We start from the raw sequence: 22,232 nt of genomic DNA on the forward strand, positions 1-22,232 counted from the left end.
TATTTGAATGAGCCATAATAAATGTTGGTTAGAATTCTGACTTTATTGTTTTATTTATTTTTATGACAGGATTGCCTCATTCTTGAAAAGAATGACCTACATCATCCAGTGTGTTCCTTTCAAGATGACTTCCAGGAGTTTGAAATGATTGATGATAACGATGATGAAGAAGATGAAGAGGAAGAAGAACCTGACTCTGATATGCCTCCATCTCCATCTGCTTCTCCCCCTGGTTCACCCTTTGCAACCACTACACTAAAGAGCAGGCCAACTACATTGAACCTCAGTGCCCCAGTCTCACAGGTAAATACATATATATTGTCATAGAAGACAAGAGTTGGCTGGCATCCCGGTTGGGACGCCCTGGTAATGGAACAGTGAAAGGAGACCGCTACCCAGGGCTATGTGCACCCCAATACAACAGGTGGCAGCAGCTGTCTGATGGATCTCCCGTATATATGTGCCTGCAGGGCTTCATGGGAATTAGAGTTCTAACAAGCTGCCCTGCTGAGACCTGCCAGAGGGAGCTGTGAGGAGGAGGTTTCCTAATTTTAAAGTGGTTCCATCTAATCCAGAAGTGCTTCGTGGATGCAGTACGATAGCACTGGCACTATTCCCAGATCTGGTATGAAGGAAGCCACTCCTCCTCACACAGTGAGTCGGGAGAGTAGACATACGAAACTCACTGAGGAGGAGTGGAGAGAGAGAAAGAGAAGGAAAGAAGAGAGAAAAAGAGAAGGATTTATTTTATTAGAGACACTGTTATAAAGAGGTACTTGTACAATAAATCATTTGTTTGCAGCCAGGAACTGTGTTTGCATTATTGTGTCTGGGGTTTGAGGAGCTCATACATCCCCCTATTAGTCACAATATTTACCTATACAGTAGATACAAAATTCAAAGTTCACTAACTAACTCACTCACTCATCAACAAAAACTCCATTTTCTATTTTGTTTAAAAAATGAAATATGGCAGGTTGTACATTTAGAACAGTATGTACAGTATCTGCTAATAAAGGAAATTTTAATATATGAATATTTAGGGGTAAAAACCTAACCTAAAACAGAAAACTAAATACCCCAAAATCTAAAAAATACTTGACTGATTTGATTGAAATTTGGTGATGTTTATTTGTTCATTTTTTTTGTCGATATTTATTCATATTATGCGAACATACATGCTAAAATACATGCTCTGCAATGTGCTGACAGCAGGGCTTTATCCAAATGAATGATGGAGAGAAGTGATTGACAGGCCACACGAACAACGAGACTGAAGAAGGGAAGATGTCCTGAACAGTAAAAAAGATTTGATCACATTTGGCACATACAGTCAGGTATAAAATGGAAGGAGAAAGTTCAGCGGAGATCAAGGAAGATGAAAAGCTCAGTGGTTAGCAAGCACTATAAAGCTTCAGTGAGGGTGCCAGGCATTGTGATGGTGATCACAGCTGAAGCAAAAAGGAAAGGAGAGAGAAGTAGAGGCAGAAGTAGTGTCCTCTCATCCAGGACAAGCTAGGACTGATAGTGTCAGTTTAAGCTTAATTGGTCCCCCATGAGCTACTGTTTTATAATATACAGTCACATACACGGGCATTGAAAGGGGACACCCACATGACCTCTGAAATCATTTACATATACAGGCACGTGTGCTTATTTTGAATAGGTATGACCCCAAAGAAACCCACTGTCCAAAATTCCTATACATATTCATTTGCCTCTGTGGACAAAAAAGTGGAATCACATTCAACTCACTAAAAACATGAAATAAAATACTTAAGAGAATGACGTAAAACAAATGACAATCATAAACATCTAATAATGTTAATAATAAATACTCAAATTTAACATTCATCTTACTGATTACCTGTTTGACTTCAAAAGGATACAGTTTCCTGTAAAACTGAGTTTTGTAATGACCAACAAAAAAAAGCCTAGTCACAAGGAAAAGCAGGAATTGATCTAATGCAGAAATGTTTTACTCATGGACAATTGTGTGCAGCACGTTCAAGAGTAAGCAGCTCCAGTGGGATAATAATATAATTATTAATTATTATTTGACTGACACCTTTATCTAAGATGGTGTACAACATTTGAGATACAATTGGTTACATTTCTTGTGTTTTTCCGATTGGAGCTAAGGCCGGTGAAGTAACATGCTCATGGTCACACAGCATTAGTGGTAGGATTTGAACCCATAATTCTGAAGTCCTAGCTTTAAAGCTTTAACCACTACACCACACTGCCTGCCAGTAATATTAACCCTTAGTAAAAATAAACTACACATATTGTATACAAACAAGCACTTAGTTACATAGTACAAAGCCAGGTAACACAGCTACCATAACATACCATTTTCTAAGCCTGCTTAATCCTGAGCAGGGACACAGGGGGGCTGAAGCCTAAACCAGCAAGCATATGGTGCAAGGCAGAGTGGCACAGCGCTGCTGACTGGCAGATTGAAATTCTTGCTTAGTCATTATGTGTGCGTAGTTTTCACTGCTGCATCCTAAAGATGTGTGGGTGTAGGTTGACTGGAAATTCAAAATTAACTCCATTTGAGTGTGAGTGTGTGCCTGACCGGGCACTGCAATGGACACTGGTCCTGTCCAAGATTAGTCCCTGCCTTGCACCTGATACTCCTGAAATAGCCTCCTGACTTCTGCAGTGCTTGACTGGATTAAGCGAGTTCCAGAATGTGTGTGCTGTATATATTGCAGTAGACAATACAGTAGGTGCTAAAACATTGACTGTGGAAGTGTGTTTACTAAAGGAATAATGTTTAACTGAACTGTATGTAGTTATTGATCATATTCTGTTTCAGGGGTTTTCATGTTCAGTCCTGGGGTCCCCCTATGGATGCAAGTTTTCTTTCTAACACAGTTTCTTCTTTTAATTGGATTCATCTAATAATTGAGCTGTCATTTCCCATTTTCTATGTTTTGCTTGTGTTACTCCAGAAATTACACACTGGTTATGCTAAATGATTACTGGACGAAGCAAGTGTGTACTATTTCTAGGTTAGATAGGGGCAAAGTCATTCTTTTTATCTTGCTTTTTATTATTTTGTTTTTTGCTAATGCTAAGGTTATCTAAACCATTATTTGCTAATGACTGGGGTGCTTGGAGTTGGGGTGGATCCAGTTGTCATTCTTAAGGTTGAAACAAAATGACATGCAAAATGGAAGACTGTCAGTTCTGCAATACAAATTTAAAGACCTAGATGCTAAGGTGAGGAGCAAAATTGATAAGGTGGCCTTCTGTGAAGTTATGTCTGTGCCATGTGCCAATCCAGATAAGACTGATGAGTTTAGAAGGCTTAATGCATGGCTTATATGAGTAGGGTCATTAAGGATTGTTTTTAATTAGGGGGCAGGAAGTTAGGACAGGCCAAGTTTAGAACTGTACATGAAGGGATTAACAGTAGTGTAATATCAAATATGCAGAGTAACTTAAATTCTCAACTAAAGTTAAAGTGCTTTGGTAGAATAAGTAACACATTTAAGTTGCTTTCCTAAATACTAGGCATATAAAGAATAAAATAAATGAGTTGAAATTATAAGTAGGTGCATATAATGTTGATATAACTGGAATAACAGAAACTTGGCTAAATAATAGAGATGGGCAGGAATGCAACATAGACAGGTACACACTATTTAGGAGAGGCAAGCAAAACTGAAGTGGCGGGGCAGTTGCATTTTATCTAGAAGTGAATTTAAATGCAAGGCTTATTAGTTTAGATGGTGGGTCACAGCTTAGTGAGGATTTTTTGATTCGACTCGAGAACATCAGGAATCAAGGATACTGTACACTATTAGGAGTGTCTTACAGACTCACTAATGCAAACAGTAGTTTATTTTGTATCTTTATTAACATTAACAAGGCAAGTATAGATGAGGATATTACACTCGCACATGACTTTAATTATCCAAATATTAACTGGGTTAGCCTTCCAAGTAGTGGACCGCATGCACAGGTGTTTTTAGATGTAATCAGTAACTGTTTTTAACACACTGTGTTAAAGCACCAACGATGGAAGAGGCCTGATTTAGTATTTTGTAATAATCAGGTTGGAATTAAAAGGTTAAAGGTGCTTGAACCATTACGATCAGTGACCATAATTTAATAGATTTCTCAGTGTTTTGGCAAAGTGCATATTCTAAAAAAAATAGTTACATTTAAAAATTAATTTTAGTAGGGCAAACTTTGAGCAGATGTGGCAAAGCCTTAGTAAGACAAATTGGAATATGCTTGTAAGTTTGGAGAAAGTTGAGGAGATATGGGGCTGATGTAAAAGTGATTTACATATGATGCAAGACATCCACAAATTTTAGAAGCAGTAAGAAATGAAAGAAAACTTTAATTTCAAGGAAAATACAAAGGAAAAAAACACTACATATAAGACTAGAAACAATGAGAGCATGAAAGCAACTGTTAAAAACGATATTAGGAAGACTAAAAGACAGCTGGAAAAAGTAATACATACTGTAAGTAGTGAAAGATGACCCAAAGAGATTCTTTCATTATTTTAGAGGTAAAAGAACAGTCAAGGAGAAGGTAAAGAGTATTAGGAACAGAAAGGGTGAGCTAGAAGATATAGACAGTAAACCAGCAAATACTTTAAACTTGAACTTTATAGAAATGTATATGTGTGAACAGTTTGATAACCTCCCAGAAGTGAAAGGGATTAGAAAAGATATAATTAATGAATTGGAAAATGTAGAGAGAGAAGTACTGCGTAGATTAAATAGGCTGAAATCTAAAAAATCAATAAGAACCAGATAACATTTATCCACGAATGCTTAACAATGTTAGTGAGTACATATATAAACCCTTGGCACAAATTTTTCTAAAATGTCTACATACTGGACAATTTCTTATAGACTGGAGGCTGTGAAATATTATTCCGTTGTATAAAAAAGGTAGATCCAAGTAACTATACGCCAGTAAGCTTGACATACATTACTGGTAAATTAACGAAAGGCATTATTCAGGAAAGATTGAGCAGCTCATGGCTAGAACAGAAGTGTTAGCAAATACCCAACATGGATTCAGACGAGGTGTCTTCTTTGAAGTGATGGATATGCCACCGGCCATGGATTTTTTGTAATGACTGGTAAATTATTTGCCTTTTCTGTATGCATGCAGCATTCAAATTCAAACTAGAGAAACAATTTGGATGCATCCAGGTAAGCAACACATCAAGAACCATGGAAAGCAACTCCTCTCTTCCTGCCATGTTAGAATATGGGTTTATTCTGTGAAATGTGATCAGTCAGGGAATGTGACATTGTAATAACTTTGAACTAGTCAGGGAAGGGTCATGTAGTAAGCAAAAAAAAACATTCAAAGTGTGATTAGAGTCTGCGTTTTCAAAAGTCTCAGCTTTCACCCATTCATAGTGCAATGCTGAGCCAGCATTTTCAGAAATATATAGCTCAGGAGAACATTATCAAAAGTTTCCATTTTTGGGCATTAAAATCACCAGGGAAGTGTGGACGAAAGGCAAAACAAAAATGTAGTAGGGTGGAAGTAGCCTAGAAATCTTACTGTACTCTTTACATGTGACAATATGGACCCTCTGAACCTATGATTACATCTTTGGTAAGACCTGAATCAACGGGCCATGTTGCTCTCTCTTTCATTAGTCATGGCACAGTACCTTTTATATGGATGGAAACCCACACTCAAGGCCCCGGTATTGACTTTGAAGTGAATCACCCTGTCATGAAAGTATACAGTTCATTAATATAGAGACACAGTGTGAAATAGTCATAAGAAGATGGGGAGACTCCTACTTTAAAAATAGCCATTAGGCTCTTAGTGTAGACATTAATTACTACTTTCTCTGGTGGTTTCTCCAGGGTTGGTTTTGGCCTAGTGCCTGTTACTGTTTGGCTATGACTACCATTTCCACAATCTTGACCAGGAAAAAAGGAGTTCAGAAAATAGGTGAATAATCTCTCTAGACATGCATAGGGATTTCTGATCTTGGAAGGACCCTCACTTCATTTAAAGGGCCTCTCTTTTATTTTGTACTTCATACATTACAGCAGTCAGAATCCTTGGCAAATACTAGATATTTGCAAGGACAGTTTCTCTTGCATGAGGAAATGCTCATCAGGGAGATGGAAAAATAGATAACATTTACACATGTAAATGTTTGGTGCAGTATGGTCAAAATCTATATAATGATATAATTAAAAATTATCACAGTTATGTTATATAATATGGTATAATCTATGCATATATACTTTTCAGACTGAATCCAGTTTAAGTGCTTCTGTTGGCCAAATGTAATGGATTAACAGTGGATAATTCTACTGTGATGATGCGTTTCATAAGGATCATTTTAATAAACTGAAATAATTCCAAAATATCTGTACTGTGAAAAATAATAAAATAAGAAGAACTTAACAAAAAGAAAAAAAAACATATATTGCGCATGCTTTTTAAGACACAGAATATTGTAAAATATGAGTATTGTATAGGCTACACAGTAAAAAATGAAACAAGATTAACATCCATCCATCCATCCATTTTCCAACCCGCTGAATCCAAACACAGGGTCACGGGGGTCTGCTGGAGCCAATCCCAGCCAACACAGGGCACAAGGCAGGAACCAATCCTGGGCAGGGTGCCAACCCACCGCAGGAAGAAGATTAACAGTAAAAAGTAAATTATCAAAGCGCTGTTCTTCCCAATTTCTCTGGTTTCCCACTGAACAAAAACAAGCTGGCCTAACTAGACTTTATCACTACCTTCCAAACATCTTTGTGTAAATGATCTAAAATTATATAAAGACAAATTCAACAAAATGTTCATATTCACTGACTGAATACTTCCTCAGCAGAGTTTATCAAAACAAGCCCTAAAATCCAACCTACTAAGGAAAGATTTCACATTTGTCACTCCTAAAATTTAGTGATCAAAAGCATACTTTTCAGTTTTAAAAATAATGCTTATTGTTGCTTACTTATAACTTTATTTATACTTACAATTTTCTCCTACTTTTGTTAATACTCTGTGGTGTCTCCTTTTCTTGGTGCCCTAAGCATGAGCTTATTTTGCTTAATGGTTAATGAAGGGCTGAAGATGTTTTTGGTGCCAAGCTGTAGCTTTTAACAAACTGGCCATTACATCTGAGCCCAATGGAAATTCTTTGCTCTTCTATTCCACTCACAGATACTGTAATTCATGGAAATTTTGTATGCCATGACTGCTGACCCAGAAAGAAACACAGACCTTGCACGCCACCAATGAACCAACGGTGCTTATTGTAGTTAGTAATTGTTAAAAAAGTAAATGTTTTGCATTAAACATGGATTTTAATATTAGAAAATATTCAATTCAAACACATTATCATTAAAATAAAATATTGTTATTTAATTAATCATAGTCCAAAAACAATACTAAAATTAACAGCATAAAGATGCATTTTATGAAAACAAATATTACATTATGGAGAAAAGTGGCTTTCATTTTTTTAATTCAGTGCCCAAAAATATATAAACATTATATGAAATAATCAAAACAATTTTTTCAGTGCATACCTGTGTTAAGATGAGGAAGTGGAAAAGACAGAATATTAAAAGTTTTTATATTTTTGTTTAATCTACTTTCTATTTCTGGGAAAAATCAATTATTGTCTATATTAATATGCTGCATTTTCCATTACTATATTATGTTAAATTCAATCATTTATAACTATGTTTTTTCATGTGTGTATAACCACATAAGATTGATTTATATTTACATTATATAATCCTTTAGCAAAGATAAAAAAAATTATAGTTTTCAATATAAGACAATTAGGATTTTAACTGAAATATAACTGACACTCACAATATGTGTTTATAACAGGATTCATTAAACAATAATGGAAGTCTTTCTCCACGGAAAGCTAGTTGGCAGGAGACTCTGCGTCACTCTTCGCCACATGGTGAGCTTGTTTTCAATTGTCATGCCTTTAATGATTTATGCAGTGTACTAACTAAAAATTTTATGTTGATTAGTTATGTTAGTTCTGTATTAGAAGTGGAAAGATACACTGCTAGAACTGAAGGTTTACAAGAGCCATAATCTGACATTGTTTTTGACAGAACCTTACAAGGTGCATTGGAAACTAGTTCTGTTTATTGCATTAGATAGATAGATAGATAGATAGATAGATAGATAGATAGATAGATAGATAGATAGATAGATAGATAGATAGATAGATAGATAGATAGATAGATAGATAGATAGATAGATAGATAAAATATTTCAGTACTTTCTATTATTTGTTGACTAAAGTGAAGCATAGTAAAATTTTCTATCCATTTTTAGGACATTTGTCTCCTACCCATTCTTGCCTCGAAGATGGAAACCATTTGAACGGTGAATGTCCTGCATCTCCCAGTACAGGAACTCAGAATAAAGGTACACCTACAAAAGCCTCAGGGGACACTGAGCAGACTCAGTCACCACTCAGGCCCCTCCTGTTCGACTTTGAGGGCAACAGACGGGAAACCTTGGAATACGGTAAAAAAATGTCTGACCAACCCAGGGAGGATAATATGAACTTCATTTCTTCACCACCATCTCCACTGTATTCGCCATTCAATGACAGCTGGATGCCTCCTAAACAATATCTCTTTTCAACAGGGTCTTTTGGTCAGCAAAAAATGTCAACAAGTTCAGACACTGGATTGGAGCCTAGCACTGATGGAAGCAGCTCTGTTTCCAATACCTTAGAGAAAGCCTTGGGCAGTCCAGCTGATGAAGTTGACCTTGAAAAGACCAGTTATGATGATAAAAAGTGGTTGTGTCAACCAAAGCTGCCCAGTGATATCTATGCTGGTGAGATAGCATTAGACAAAGAGGTGGAATATGATTTGACTTCTGAAACAAGCAAAACAAGAAGTGAAGACTCCAGTTCTCCTTTGTCAGATGAAGATTTGCTAAAACATATTGAATGTATATCCAAACAAATGGAAGAACACAACATGGACGAGGTTGAACACTCATCCTATGTTGAGTTTCCCTCAATTGAACCTGTATCCTTTAGCAATAATGGTTTTGCATGTAGTCAAGCAGATATAGAATTTTTGAGGTCTGAAAGAATTAACCATGCAAGTATGCATGGTCATCCATCTTCCTCATCGAATGAAATGACTTCTCCATCTTCTGACCCTGGCATTGAGGCTGACCTCACCAGTAAAAGCTGTAAAAGATATCCACCCTCTAGTCTTAACCTTGATGATCTTAACTCACCAGGATCTGATTCAGACATTGAAAGAGAACTAGAAGCTGCCTTTGCTTGTGGAGGTCAGTTAGTCAGCAATATGATTTCATCCATTTCAGAAACAGAATTAGACCTCACCAGTGAAAGCAGCAGTGGCAGATCTTCACACCTCACCAACTCAATTGAAGAAGCCAGCTCTCCTACAACTGACCAGGAACTAGAGACAGAGTTGGAAGCTGAAAGTGGTATAATTGCTATCAAGACTTCCCTACTTCTTGGTCAGTCAGACAACAGTATGATAACTTCATTTACATCAGAACTAGACATCCCTCCACAAGTTGACGTTGATCAGTCACTCATTGGGCTTCATGATGTTGCTGAAATCACTTATGAACATGCAGCTGACCCTGATGAAACCCTACCCCCTGCTGATCAAGATGAGAGCCTGGCAAGACAGTTAGTCTTAAAAATTGAACCAGACCATAGTTTAGAGAGTTTCAAGAGGTCATTTTATCTTCCAGTTGGACCCAAACTTATGCCAGAAGCTGAAGATGATGAAGGTAATAGTGAATATGAATCTGACTCGGAATCTGAAGTAGACTTAAGTGAAGATTCTGATTCCCCTTGGCTTTTGAGTAATCTTGTAAATAAAATGATTTCAGAAGGCTCGTATCCCATCAGCTGTCCAGAGGATTGCTTCAAAAGGTCTGACTCAATATCGGACACAATTTCACCAACATCTGATATAGAGATAGACACCTTTAATGAACCTATATGCAGCCAGATTGAAGATTTAGGATCAAGCACAGGAGGTTCGGCTAAAGAAGAAAGCAATCAAAGTATACTGGACAGAGATGTGGACAGCACAGAGAACTGTAATTATTTGGATTCTGAAAGTGTGGCTAAAGAAAAGACAATGTATTCAGAATTTAGTGCACAATCAGCTGGTTCCAATGAAACTTCAAACTTATGTTTGTACATAAGCAACCCAACTAATGATACAATCACTCCTGTTTTCATTGATCGATATAACAGCAAAGCTAGTGTACAGAATTTAACAGAACTGGGAATGTGTGAGAAAAGTAAAAGCCCTAGAAAAAATAATGAGTTTATTGTTGACACAAAGAACCAGGAAAAAGAAGCAACAGAGCCCAACAATGATTTGTCTATGACAATTCAGAATTGCCTGTCTCCATGTATAAGTGAGCATTTGGAGGATGACAAAGATAAAGGTCGAGAGAGCAAGGAGGACATTAATTTGCTGAATCGCATTAAGGAAGTCAAGAACACTTTAACTTTAGATATACCCACTGCTCAAGCGAACCATTGCTTCAATCTAACATATTCTTCTGATCACAATGAAGAATCATTTATGGAAAGCATCAAAAACTCTCAGTTCAATAGTCAAATTTCAAATGACTCTACTACAGTAGACGATAACATAGAAGATCTTCCCTCTTTGAATGTACTGGTTTCTAAGCAGATAGATGAGTCGTTGGTATATGACTCCATAAAGTATACTTTAGTGGTAGATGAAAACACAACCTTGGAGCTAGTTAGCTTGAAAAGGTGCACATCAGTTTTAAGTGATGACAGTGAAATCTCTACCCTCTGTGATAACTGCGACCTGGAAGCAGATGATGAATTTGGGGTTGATGTTGATAGACCAGAAATCTTCAGCTCTTCAGAGGGTTCATCTCCAGAAGCTGATGTCCAGTTTTCTAAGAAGTTCCTGAATGTATTTGTGAACAGCACATCACGCTCATCTAGTAAGTAAATCAGATGCTTTCTTAACTTTTGATGAGAAGATCATTATTCTGAAACATACCTGTGATGCATTTCTTTAAATACTGTATAATAACATTGTAAAATGTATACATTTTTAAATAGTAAATTATCAATTTTTTATTTGTTTTTGTCTTTTCTCTTTCTGGGGGGTAAAAAAAAACAGCCAGGTCATTTTTCTAACATGTTTAATTAATGTTGATATGAGATGTTCATTTTATTGTAATGATAAGGATGATTAACATACTTTTTAAATGTTTGGCATATATATTGTAGAAATATCTTACAGTTTTGATTTTTTTATTATAACATTATCATATAGTATCATTTTAAAATGTGACATACTATTTTTGGTAACATACTTAAATTGAATAGGTTATTCAACAGAATGGTAATACAATATGTAGCCTCTTTTAGCCTTTACATTTGATTGATGCTGTTTTATTTAGGCAGGTCTCATTACTCCATTCTATTAGTGAAGGAACCTGTACATCAGTACAAATAATTAATATTTGTCTACCTTGGTCTTCCATTTATGGATCAGGGCCATGATAAAAATGAAATGTATAATTCAGCCAAAACTAAACATGCACTGTTAGTCACGTTCAAAAATTTTGCTGGTTAGTGTGATAACTATGATATACAGTATGCTCTTTTTTTAGATTTCGTTACAAGCCTTGATATGTTTTTTTCTAATGAGATCTTACTTTACCAATATACTAGAGTCACTTCATCTTGTCATTCTCCGACATGATTAATCAGTATTGGTTGCAAGTAGGGCTAGGTCATTTTTTCAATTAAATTGTTTAATTTGAATTAATGTTTTAAAGCAAATTTTCAAAAATAAAAATAGCTGTTTTGTTTTTTTTAATCACCAACTGGTGCAGTTAAACAGTGGAGGAAACAATGGATATGCAAACAAAGAAACAAAAGTCAGGCTACCAATCACCCTAGTTTGATCTGATGGTCATGTTTGTACAGTCAAAACCTGTTAATGCAAAGATGGAGACAAGTGGTATTTCTCTAAAAAAAAGCTTGCTGCAAAAGAATGGCTGTATCTTTAATTCGGTTGTCTGCAATCTGTTTGAACGTGAAAGATCTCATGTTGATCAAACTAAAGTAAAATGCCAAGTTTAGAAAATAATGATAGCAGTTCAAAGTGGCAGTACATGCAATTTATTTCAGCACTTAATACAGAAATAACCAGCAGAATGGAACAAATACAAGAAAGCACGCAACAAAAAGGCTGTCCACAACTAACAACTTTGGGGGTATTCTTCTCTCTGCTTCAGCATGCACCACACAAGGCCTGGTCCCTATTAAATATCCTGTTAGACAACGTGCCTTCTTACCCTGCAGCAGTGATCAGGCCACTGTGGAAAGAAAAACAAGCTGTCTGTCTGTAATGTGCTATCAAAGTGCGCTTGGAGGAAGGGACCCCTCTACAGGTGGTTCACCCCAGAGACCTTTAGTTGTATTTTAGACAGAAGAAGTGGGCTGGTGTGCTCCACAAGCTAAACTATTTGGGGGGAAACAAATCTAAAAGCAAGCTGACTGTGGTAGTAATGGAAAGAGTTTCTAAACTATAGGGAAGAGAAGTGAGGGGTGCAAAAAAAGAAATACTTATAATCACCAGAATAAGGAAAATTGCCTGCAAGTGTTGTGAAAGGAGTGTGGCGATTACAGGGAGGAGAAACAAGGATGGCAAATGAAAAATCAAACTACCAAAAATAAAAAGTGTAGAAAATTCTGCACAGAAAGTCGTTTTATATATAGTGTATACTATATACTCTATAAATAATAGTGGAAGGTGATGTCTATGTTAAAATATTTAAATCGATTGTGAATTGTGTATAAATTTAAAAAAATAATTATCAAGGTTTTGGTTTTTTTGCCATATTTCCCAGCCCTAGTTGCAAGTCAGCAAACATCCCAGAATAGAGTGGCAATCAGTGAGAGGACCCATTCAGGGCTACACCAATTAAAATGAATTAGAGGAATTTTGCAGACTAATGTCCCTTTGATTTCATTATAGATTTTCTTAGATGGAGATAACAATGAAAGGCAAGGGGAGAATAAAAACAAAATATTGTGACTGTGGGTCCACTATCTATTATCTGCAATTCTAAAAATCCAAATGCTAACAAAATCATTTTTTTAAGTTGCAAAGCTGCCCAATTTCATTGATTCTGGGAATACCTTTATATGCATGAGAGCTACTCTGGATGAGTATAGAAAAAATTGCTCTTTTAGGTGATAATGACAATTTCAAAAACAAGTTGTAGTAGTTTGAGATGTACTTCAGTGTAGCTCTTTTAAAATATTAGAGTGACAATGAAAAGAATGACAGAAACATTTAGAGGACTTCATTCTGTAATGTTTTCAGTGTGGAAAACGTAATATCCTGCATGGCACTAACACATTCATCTGTGTAGTCTATTAAAAGAATCCATATTACTAACCAAAGGTTATGGACACAGGGCGCATCGAAGCGCACGCGCACTGCAACAAGCCCGCTCATAGCTAACGACACAGCCACAGAAAACACAGAAACGAGACCAGGGGGGTATTTTTCGTACGTCGCTTAAACCATCCGAGATCAGGTGCCTCATCTTGAATGAGTTAATGCCAGTGAAACTAATCCAGATAAGTCGGTTTTTCAAACGCAGATGTGTAGTAGATTAGTGTAGCTGGATCTAATCATACGAGATGAATGCGCGCGCCCGCGCTGAGTGAAAAGCCCATATATATTGAGTCTAGAAAACATGATCAGCAAGTCTTTGATAGGCTGTAACAAAATGACGAAAGAACGGGCGCATTTTTTTTTCACACACGCGGCGCAAGACCTTTTATTCGAAGGACACGAAGAATTTCAAGATTTAATATGCACAAGCGGTAACACTGCAAAAGCAGGCCAGACCAGAAAAGACGGCTGGCAAAAAGTGGCCAAAAAAATTAAACGCTAAGTAGTGTACATTGTACTTAGTGAATGCAACGTTTCATTTCCTATGTGTCAGATTAATTATTATTTAATATGTCATAATTCCAGATCAAATGTGAGCACAAGGAGAACATGGGAACAGGTTAAAGTGAAGTACAAGAATATACTTCAAACTGGTAAATATTGGTATATAACTATTTAAAGAATTGTTGACATAAAGAATCATATATAATATAAAAAACATTAATTTTAAAGCTAATAAGGAGGCAGACAAGCAAAAAACAGGTGGAGGTCCACGCGGTCCAGACCTAACCCCTGCAGAAGAGTTGGCTCTCCAGCAAAATGCCCATCGCCCTGTTTCTGAGGGCATTCCAGGGGGAAGCTCCTCCTCAGAACCAGTGGCAGGATGCAGTGGTCACTTAATTTCAGGTAAAGGATGGTCATTGCATATTTGTCCTCCATGTGTGCTATAGGTATGTTCCATATAGCCCTCTTTTTCGTTGGGTCAGTTGCAGGGAATGTCATATCCTTTGAACCTGTGTCTGACCAACGAGATATTAACTAAGGTCAAATATTTGATGAAGACACTGTCTGATTATTCATCAGGAGGAGAGGTACACTTTCCAAATAATGTTTGATCAAACTCCACTCTGATCAGTCCCATGTGCCCCAATCACATTTGGAAATCCTGGTAATGAGAATGTTAGGCTGATTGTGGGATTTTTCGTGGAACTGTGGATGTTTTTACCTGTGTATTACCTACCTGCAATGGCATGAAACGCCTCTTTTATTGTCTGCACACGCAGGTGTCCAGGAAACACAATGAAAACCTGAAGGAAATGTTTCAGAGCCAAACAGACTTTACGAATTGCCTGGAAAACTGCACTTTTCGATCGCTGTTCCGCATCGCCTACAGTATATAAAAAAAGTGCCGCTTGCAAGAAACCTCAAAGCAATGCCTACTGTCTGTGTGGTTGTGAGAGCCCGACTTCGCCGAGTTTGACTTCGAATATACGGAGCTAATAAATCTTTGAGGTACAATATTCCCCCTCGGCTAAAGCGGTATCTTTCGTACAGAATTTCCTCCGGGGCAATAAAGGATCTTACCGATCGCGCAAAACCCTCTTTATATGAAATTCTCTTCCTATAATTTGCACATCAATATCAATTGGTCGCTCATTCATGAACGGCGAAGCCCTGACTGGATGACTTCCACACCGTCACTGATCACGTGTGTAAACTAATCCTTGTTTACGCAGAACAAACCTGCTCCGAGCAGGTTTGCGGATTAGGATGTGTTGCTATGACAACACTTCCAGCAAGAGTTTCAAAAAACCGACAGATCCAGGATCAGGCTAAATCGTCAACAATTACATCCGGCTAAACGAGTAATCCACGTACGAAAAATACCCCCCAGATGGATTCAGCGCCCCGCCCTAGAGTAAATCCCGAGTTACTATGGAATCCCCAAAGGTCCACACTACACAGCATATTTGAATCACATTACAGGAATTCATTATTAACAGTACAGCTACAGAACACACACACACACGAGACCAGATGGATAAAAACAATAAACGAACGCTTTGTATTAAACATGAGTGCAATTATAATTCCTAACAGTAAACGACAACACGGCGGCTTCCCAGAGTCAGTAGGTGGCGCCCAAACAACATGGATAAAAACAATGAACGAAGGCGCCCACACAAAGATACCGCTTTAGTTCAAATGGGGTTATTGAATTAAATGGAAACTTTGCCATGCCTACGACCTGTGAACTATACGTGAGGTAAAGCGTGCACGCCAGGTTGTACAGCCGCCCGGACGCGACCGGCCACACCACCGCATATACGACAACACAGCCATAAACAAACAAACACGCGACTGCATGAAGAACAACAATAACAGAAGCGCGTTGGAATGAACTGTCCCAGGACGCACCCACCCTCCATGATATTTCATCACGCACCAGCTTCCCCCCTGGGAATGGCCCATACTGCTTTCGCGTGTGTTGACAAATATTGCATCGGATTGGAACAGTGCACCCTGAGCCAAATCACCACCGCAAATGTGCCCAAATGTACGTGTTACATCTACATGACGCAGTATATCAACCACAGAGCTAATAATGAGAAACGTAGCTGAAGTCATAAACAATCACCCATTAGCAGACACTATAAAAATGCTACATGAGGTTGAAAGAGAAGCCAATACAGAAGCAGAGGCGGACAGTGTGGCACCAACTACAATTGCCTTAGTGCTAATAAAGGACAAACAACAGGATCTGAAACGATACAATGTTCCCATCGTTAATGAAGTGGCAATTGTGTTTCAAAGTGATGACGGTGAGCCTCCGTTTCACCGCGATATTGTCATGCATTTATGTCCTGATGGAAACAAGGTGCCTACAATGCGCGTCTGAAACACCACAACCACATGAGTCACAGCTCCAAAAAGAAACCGCTTTAGTACAAATATGTTTATTTAATTAAATGACATTTCCCAGGACACACCCACCCTCCATGAGGTGATTGCCATTCTTGGATTTGCGATTCTTTCGAGAATCGCGGGCTTGCTGGTGTGTTAAGGACACAATAAAACAAAGCTTACTTCATATTCACAGTAAATTATAATACTGGGTCTAGAACTCAAAAACTAAATCAACAGCCTTAATTTACAAAAGTGCTCATAACATTAGAATAATAACTTGTTTATTAATGCCACTCATTGTAAAATATTAATAAGGTTCATTCTTACTATTCCAGAATCCAAAAAATGACAAATTCTGACAAACATTTGGCACCAGGTTGTTCAGATTAGTGAATGGAAAACTGTATAATGGATTGAGAATGTACTGTAATAACAATTGATCAGGTTTTACTCACTTCAATATATAGTACATGCACATTGACTTGTACATATGCAGGCTTATAACAGTGCATTTGAAGTCACTCCCCCTAATGCATGCATATTCTCTTATACACTGTATATATTATATGGCCAAATTTAGTACATACCGAACCATTACACCTGTATGAGCTTGTTGGAAATCCCATTCCAAAACCTTGGGCATTAATATGGTGCTGCCAAACTTCACCAACCAAATCCCAGTGCCTTTGCAGATATAAGAATCTCCACTCTTCTGGGGAAGCTTTGCACAAGATTTTGGATTGTGTCTGATAGACTTTGTTCCCATTCAGCCAAAAGAACATTTATGTACTGATGTTGAATAAAAAGACCTGGCTCGTAATCTGTATTACAGTTTATACCAAAGGTGTCCAAGTGGGTTGAGGGCAGTGTTCTGTGCAGGCCTCTTGGGTTCCTCTATGTCTTTATGGCCTTGGCTTGCTTGCCAGGGGCAAAGTCATTCTGGAGTAGAAATTAACCTTCCCCAAACTATTGCCACAAAGTTGGAAGCACTTAATTGTCTAAAATGCCTTTGTCTGCCATAACATTAACTGTACCTTCACAGGAACCAAGAGTTCTAACCTGACCATTATCCCTCCTCCAAAAAACTTAACAGTAGGCGCTATATAGTCCAGAAGGTACTGTTCTCCTGGCATCCACCAAAGTCAGATTCATCCATCAGACTGCCAGATAATGAAGTCCGATTCATCACTCCAGAGAACACATTTCCACAACTCCACAGTCCAATGGTAGCATGCTTTAGACCACTCCAGTTGATATTTGCCAATGACCTTAGGCTTGTGTCCAGCAGCTCCGCTATGGAAACCCATTACATTAAGCCCCTGACACACAGTTTGTGTGCTGATATCACTCCTAGAGGCAGTTTTGAACTCTGTTATGAGTAATTCAACAGAGGAAAGAGGCATTTTTACACATTATGCACTTCAGCACTCAGCGGCCTGCTCTATGAGTTAACGTGATCTTCCACTTTGTGGCTGAGCTGTTGCTGCTCCCAAGTGCATCCACTTCACAATAATAGCATCACATCATATGTCATGGACACATTTAAAGTCAGTGAACTTTTAAGTATGACGCATTCTGCTGCTAGTGTTTGTCAATGGAGACTACATGGCTATGCACTTGATTTTATGCACCTTTTAACAATAGGAGTCAGTAACTTGGAGGGGTGGCCACATGCTTTTGGCCATATAGTGTACACTATATATGAGAAGTCAAGCAGTGCTTCACAGCCAAGCAGTTTTATATATTTTGCATCATGAGAATTGGTTTGTTTTCGTAAACGTCAATTCATATTATGAAAAACATAAGAAGATGTTGACATTATCTTCTTTTTCTTAGTCTATACAGAGCACACTTTTTCAGTTAAGTAAAATAAACTTTTTTTTCACTTATTTACAGCACATAAACAGGGTGTAATTACTTGTAGGTAAAATACAATGCAGTATTCATGCAGTTCATGCAGTACGCACAATTTTCTTAAAATAGAAGTGCTCTTAAACCTTAGGAGATGATCAGAATCTAATATAGTTTTCACACTAACATTATTTTAACAAAAACACCCATTTTTATGTTGTGGGTCCGGCTTAGGGCTAAAATGAGAAGGGGATACATGTGGAAGAGGCAACACTCAGTCAACTGTCAAAATGACTGATACAAACTACACCAAAGCATGGAGTCACTTGACACTATCTGCATTTGTAATATGGTTTCTCCAGTAGAAATGGAATTTCTGCACAAAAATGCCCATCCATGCATAATGCTACAATTTAATCCCACAGGATTCTTTGCTTCTGCTGATTTTGCAATAAATGTGCTTCCCAGACACACACTGTGCTTGAAAAGATACCTTTTATAATGGAGAACACCCTTTATAATGTCTGTTCCAAGTGTGCTCTCTTTCTTTCTACCTTTCAGAACAGAGCGGTTATAAAAGCAGGCGGTTGTGATTCACTTAGCAGGTGCTGTAGAAGGTGACATGTGATTTTACACCCACAGTAATTGTACACTAACCAAGGCATTTTAACGTACGTTTGAGCATAGCACAAACAGAAACAGATGTTTCAGAAATGTAATTATTTTCTTTTGCTGTTTCTTTTCAGAAAGAAAATAAAGATTTCACAATGAATTTATTTCATTTGCACTCAATGATGTATGATTAATATAATTAATTTTATATTATTCTTCACTTCTTACACATATACTAAGTGTGTTTATTGTGCAGGTACAGAATCATTTGGCCTGTTTTCGTGTACTATAAATGGAGAAGAAAGGGAGCAGACACACAGAGCAGTTTTCAGGTAAGAATATTCAAATCCAGTGCACATTTATATTTACAGCGTAACCATCATACTTCCTGTCTTACAAGTCCTGGATTCAGTTTCATTCTGACCAATATTACTATAGAATTTACATGTTCTTATGTCTCCATGGGATTTCTACAGGTATTCTGCTTTCTTACCACATCCCCAAAGATGTGCAGGTTAGATTATTGGTGAATATAAATCAGCTCTGTTATAAGTGACTATGGATTTGTAACTTACATAAATGAGCTATCGAACAGGTTTCTACCAGGGCTGGGTTTTTAATTGCAACTGATACTGCGGAATTCTACTGCAATTACCAGGTTTGGAAATTTGAATGATACATATAAAACATTTAGTAAGAAAAATAATCAGTCATTCTACCATATTTACCTAATACAATAGCTAAAGGAAAATGTTTGATTACCCAATGCATTAGCAGTGCCATGCAATCTCTGCCAAGCCTGTCACTTCTTAGTTTGTCTGAAACACAACCATTCTCTCTGTAAAGGATATTTTGCCATTTTCTATCATAAGAACATGTCTTTAACCACAGTTCTTGCTGTCACATTTCATTGTTTAGCTAGGATAATAGTGTGTCTATTATCTGTTTAGTCATTTTTGACAGTTGGCGGCCCAGTGGATAATAGCTTGCAGACCATTCTGTCAATGTCAATGTCTTTTACTTCTGTTTTAGCAACCTTTGGTGATGTTCATCCACCTAATTTGCCTTCGCCTACTTGTTTTGCTGCTGACTTTTGAAGTATTAGTGCCTTTTTTTGTGATCCTTATTTTCTCTTGTTGTGATCAGTGTTTGTAGCCCTTATCCTGATTACAGATGTTATAGTAGACCATCATGTTTAATCTGATCAAAAACTGACCCACTTATTTGTCTTTTAGTCGGAGGTATACATTGTAATTAGTATTGGCTGTTCATTTTACTAAACTCTTGACAGCTCAAATTTTATAGCCACATATGTCTTGTGGAAAAATCTTTAATTATATTAATTAGACCTTGATTTTATGGAAAACCTTTATAGTCACACAAAATCCTCCATGAGCTCATTAACTTATCCATACTGGAAACAAATTGTCATTACACCACAGATATACCATGTTGGTCTTTAATGTTTACAGTAATGTTTAATGATGTTACTGTAATGTACTCTGTGTAAATGACATTGCTACTACTTAATATTGCTTCTAGCTAGAGAGAGAATTGGAGAATCTGAGAATAACCTCCTGTTGATTTATATTTTACATTTTTTTGAGATAGCATAAGATTCTGTTGACGTTACTTATCACTTCTGTGTGGTGTCCCAAGTGTGCAAATGTTTTATCTTCATAATTGAAATTATTCTTGGTATCTGCTTCTAATACTGCACCATGAATCAGTTAATGTCTATACAGGTATTTCCACTTTCTCTCAAGGGTTTAGTGTATGCTAGGTGAACTGAGAAATAAAACATTTTGACACTTGACGAGTCAGTATGGGTGTGTGAGTGGGTGAGTGAGAGTCATTTCAGAGTCATTTACTACCTTCTGCCCCGGTACTGGAAAGGCAGCCTCCAGCCTTGAACAACCATAAATGTTTGGAATAAGTGAACTCATAAAATGAATGTATGGTCAGATTTTTTGCATGCCATTTAACTGTATGAGTTATAGAAAAAGAGATTGGTTGGCTTGACTGAAAAACAGCAACTTGAGTGTTCAGATATCTGTATCTCCTGTGTAAACTTACATATTTTTATTGAAATATATTGAGTCAGATATTATTATACATTTTTTGGCCTTTATTTCAGCAAAAATATCTAATATTTCAGTGCATTTCATTTCAGTTTGTGAACAACAGTTTTTCGGTATTGGATGTAAAAGATTACACTGCAGCAGGAGTGGGATGGGGGTGTTTTAAACTGTCACTTTATTTCTAATTTTAAAATATTTTGTTTTCACTGACACAAGACATAATTACCTGCAGCTAAAATTAAAAAAAGTGTCACAGTAAACAAGAAACAAAAAATAAACATTTAGGAGACTTGATAATTGCTCCATAAGAGAGACTAACCTAATACAGTACAGTATAGCTGCTTGAAATTGCAAGTGGCTACTACTAGTTTTAATGGCAGATTGATGCAGGGTAATTGAACAGGTTATGATAGTCATTGCCTACAAGAGTGAGGTAAGTACCATGCATCCATTCAATTTCTAATTTACGTTTCCGGTCCTAAGATGTAGCAAGCAAGTGCATATACTGGAAGCAAAGCAGGGACTATCCAATGTGATTATTCTCAGGTCTGGGGGATGTAGTTGTTACTGAAGTGGGAACTTCCTTTACAAGACCTTTCATGCTAGTATAGCACATCAGTCAGTCTTCAGCATTCTGTCTATTTATGTAAAAGATGTATACCAGATGGGCGGCACGGTGGAGCAGTGGGTAGCGCTGCTGCCTCGCAGTTGGGTGATCTGGGGACCTGGGTTCGCTTCCCGGGTCCTCCCTGCGTGGAGTTTGCATGTTCTCCCCGTGTCTGCGTGGGTTTCCTCCGGGCACTCCGGTTTCCTCCCACATTCCAAAGACATGCAGGTTAGGTGGATTGGCGATTCTAAATTGGCCCTAGTGTGTGCTTGGTGTGTGGGTGTGTTTGTGTGTGTCCTGCGGTGGGTTGGCACCCTGCCCGGGATTGGTCCCTGCCTTGTGCCCTGTGTTGGCTGGGATTGGCTCCAGCAGACCCCCGTGACCCTGTGTTCGGATTCAGCGGGTTGGAAAATGGATGGATGGATGGATGTATACCAGATGCCCTGCATTTCTTATTTCATAGAATCTTATGGTCAGCAACCTTTAAATTGTATCTAGCTAGCCTATTTTTTTTATTTGTTGATAAATGTTTTATTTTTGGATTTTTATTAATATCATGCTAACATACAGGCTCTATGCTGTGCAGAGACCATGCTTTATTTAATAAAAAAAACAGAGCAGAAGAGACTGATGGGCTAAACAGTAGCACTAACCAACAGGGTGGATGAATGACTGAAGAAGAGGTGGTGTCCTGGACAG

At 37.6% G+C, this 22,232-nt stretch overlaps 1 protein-coding gene across 1 annotated transcript in view; it reads left to right on the top strand.

The window, feature by feature from the left end:
• Nucleotides 1-22,232, top strand: part of mapk8ip2 (mitogen-activated protein kinase 8 interacting protein 2) — a 229,654-nt gene that overhangs the window by 172,511 nt on the left and 34,911 nt on the right. Inside the window, exons 3-7 of the mRNA XM_051931561.1 lie at nucleotides 70-303; nucleotides 7,864-7,942; nucleotides 8,329-8,523; nucleotides 8,647-10,995; nucleotides 19,102-19,177. Coding sequence (XP_051787521.1) covers nucleotides 70-303; nucleotides 7,864-7,942; nucleotides 8,329-8,523; nucleotides 8,647-10,995; nucleotides 19,102-19,177 — 2,933 coding nt within the window. The remainder of the gene's footprint in view (nucleotides 1-69; nucleotides 304-7,863; nucleotides 7,943-8,328; nucleotides 8,524-8,646; nucleotides 10,996-19,101; nucleotides 19,178-22,232) is intronic.

The sequence above is a fragment of the Erpetoichthys calabaricus genome, chromosome 1 (genome assembly GCF_900747795.2).
Source record: "Erpetoichthys calabaricus chromosome 1, fErpCal1.3, whole genome shotgun sequence".
Taxonomy (NCBI): domain Eukaryota; kingdom Metazoa; phylum Chordata; class Cladistia; order Polypteriformes; family Polypteridae; genus Erpetoichthys; species Erpetoichthys calabaricus.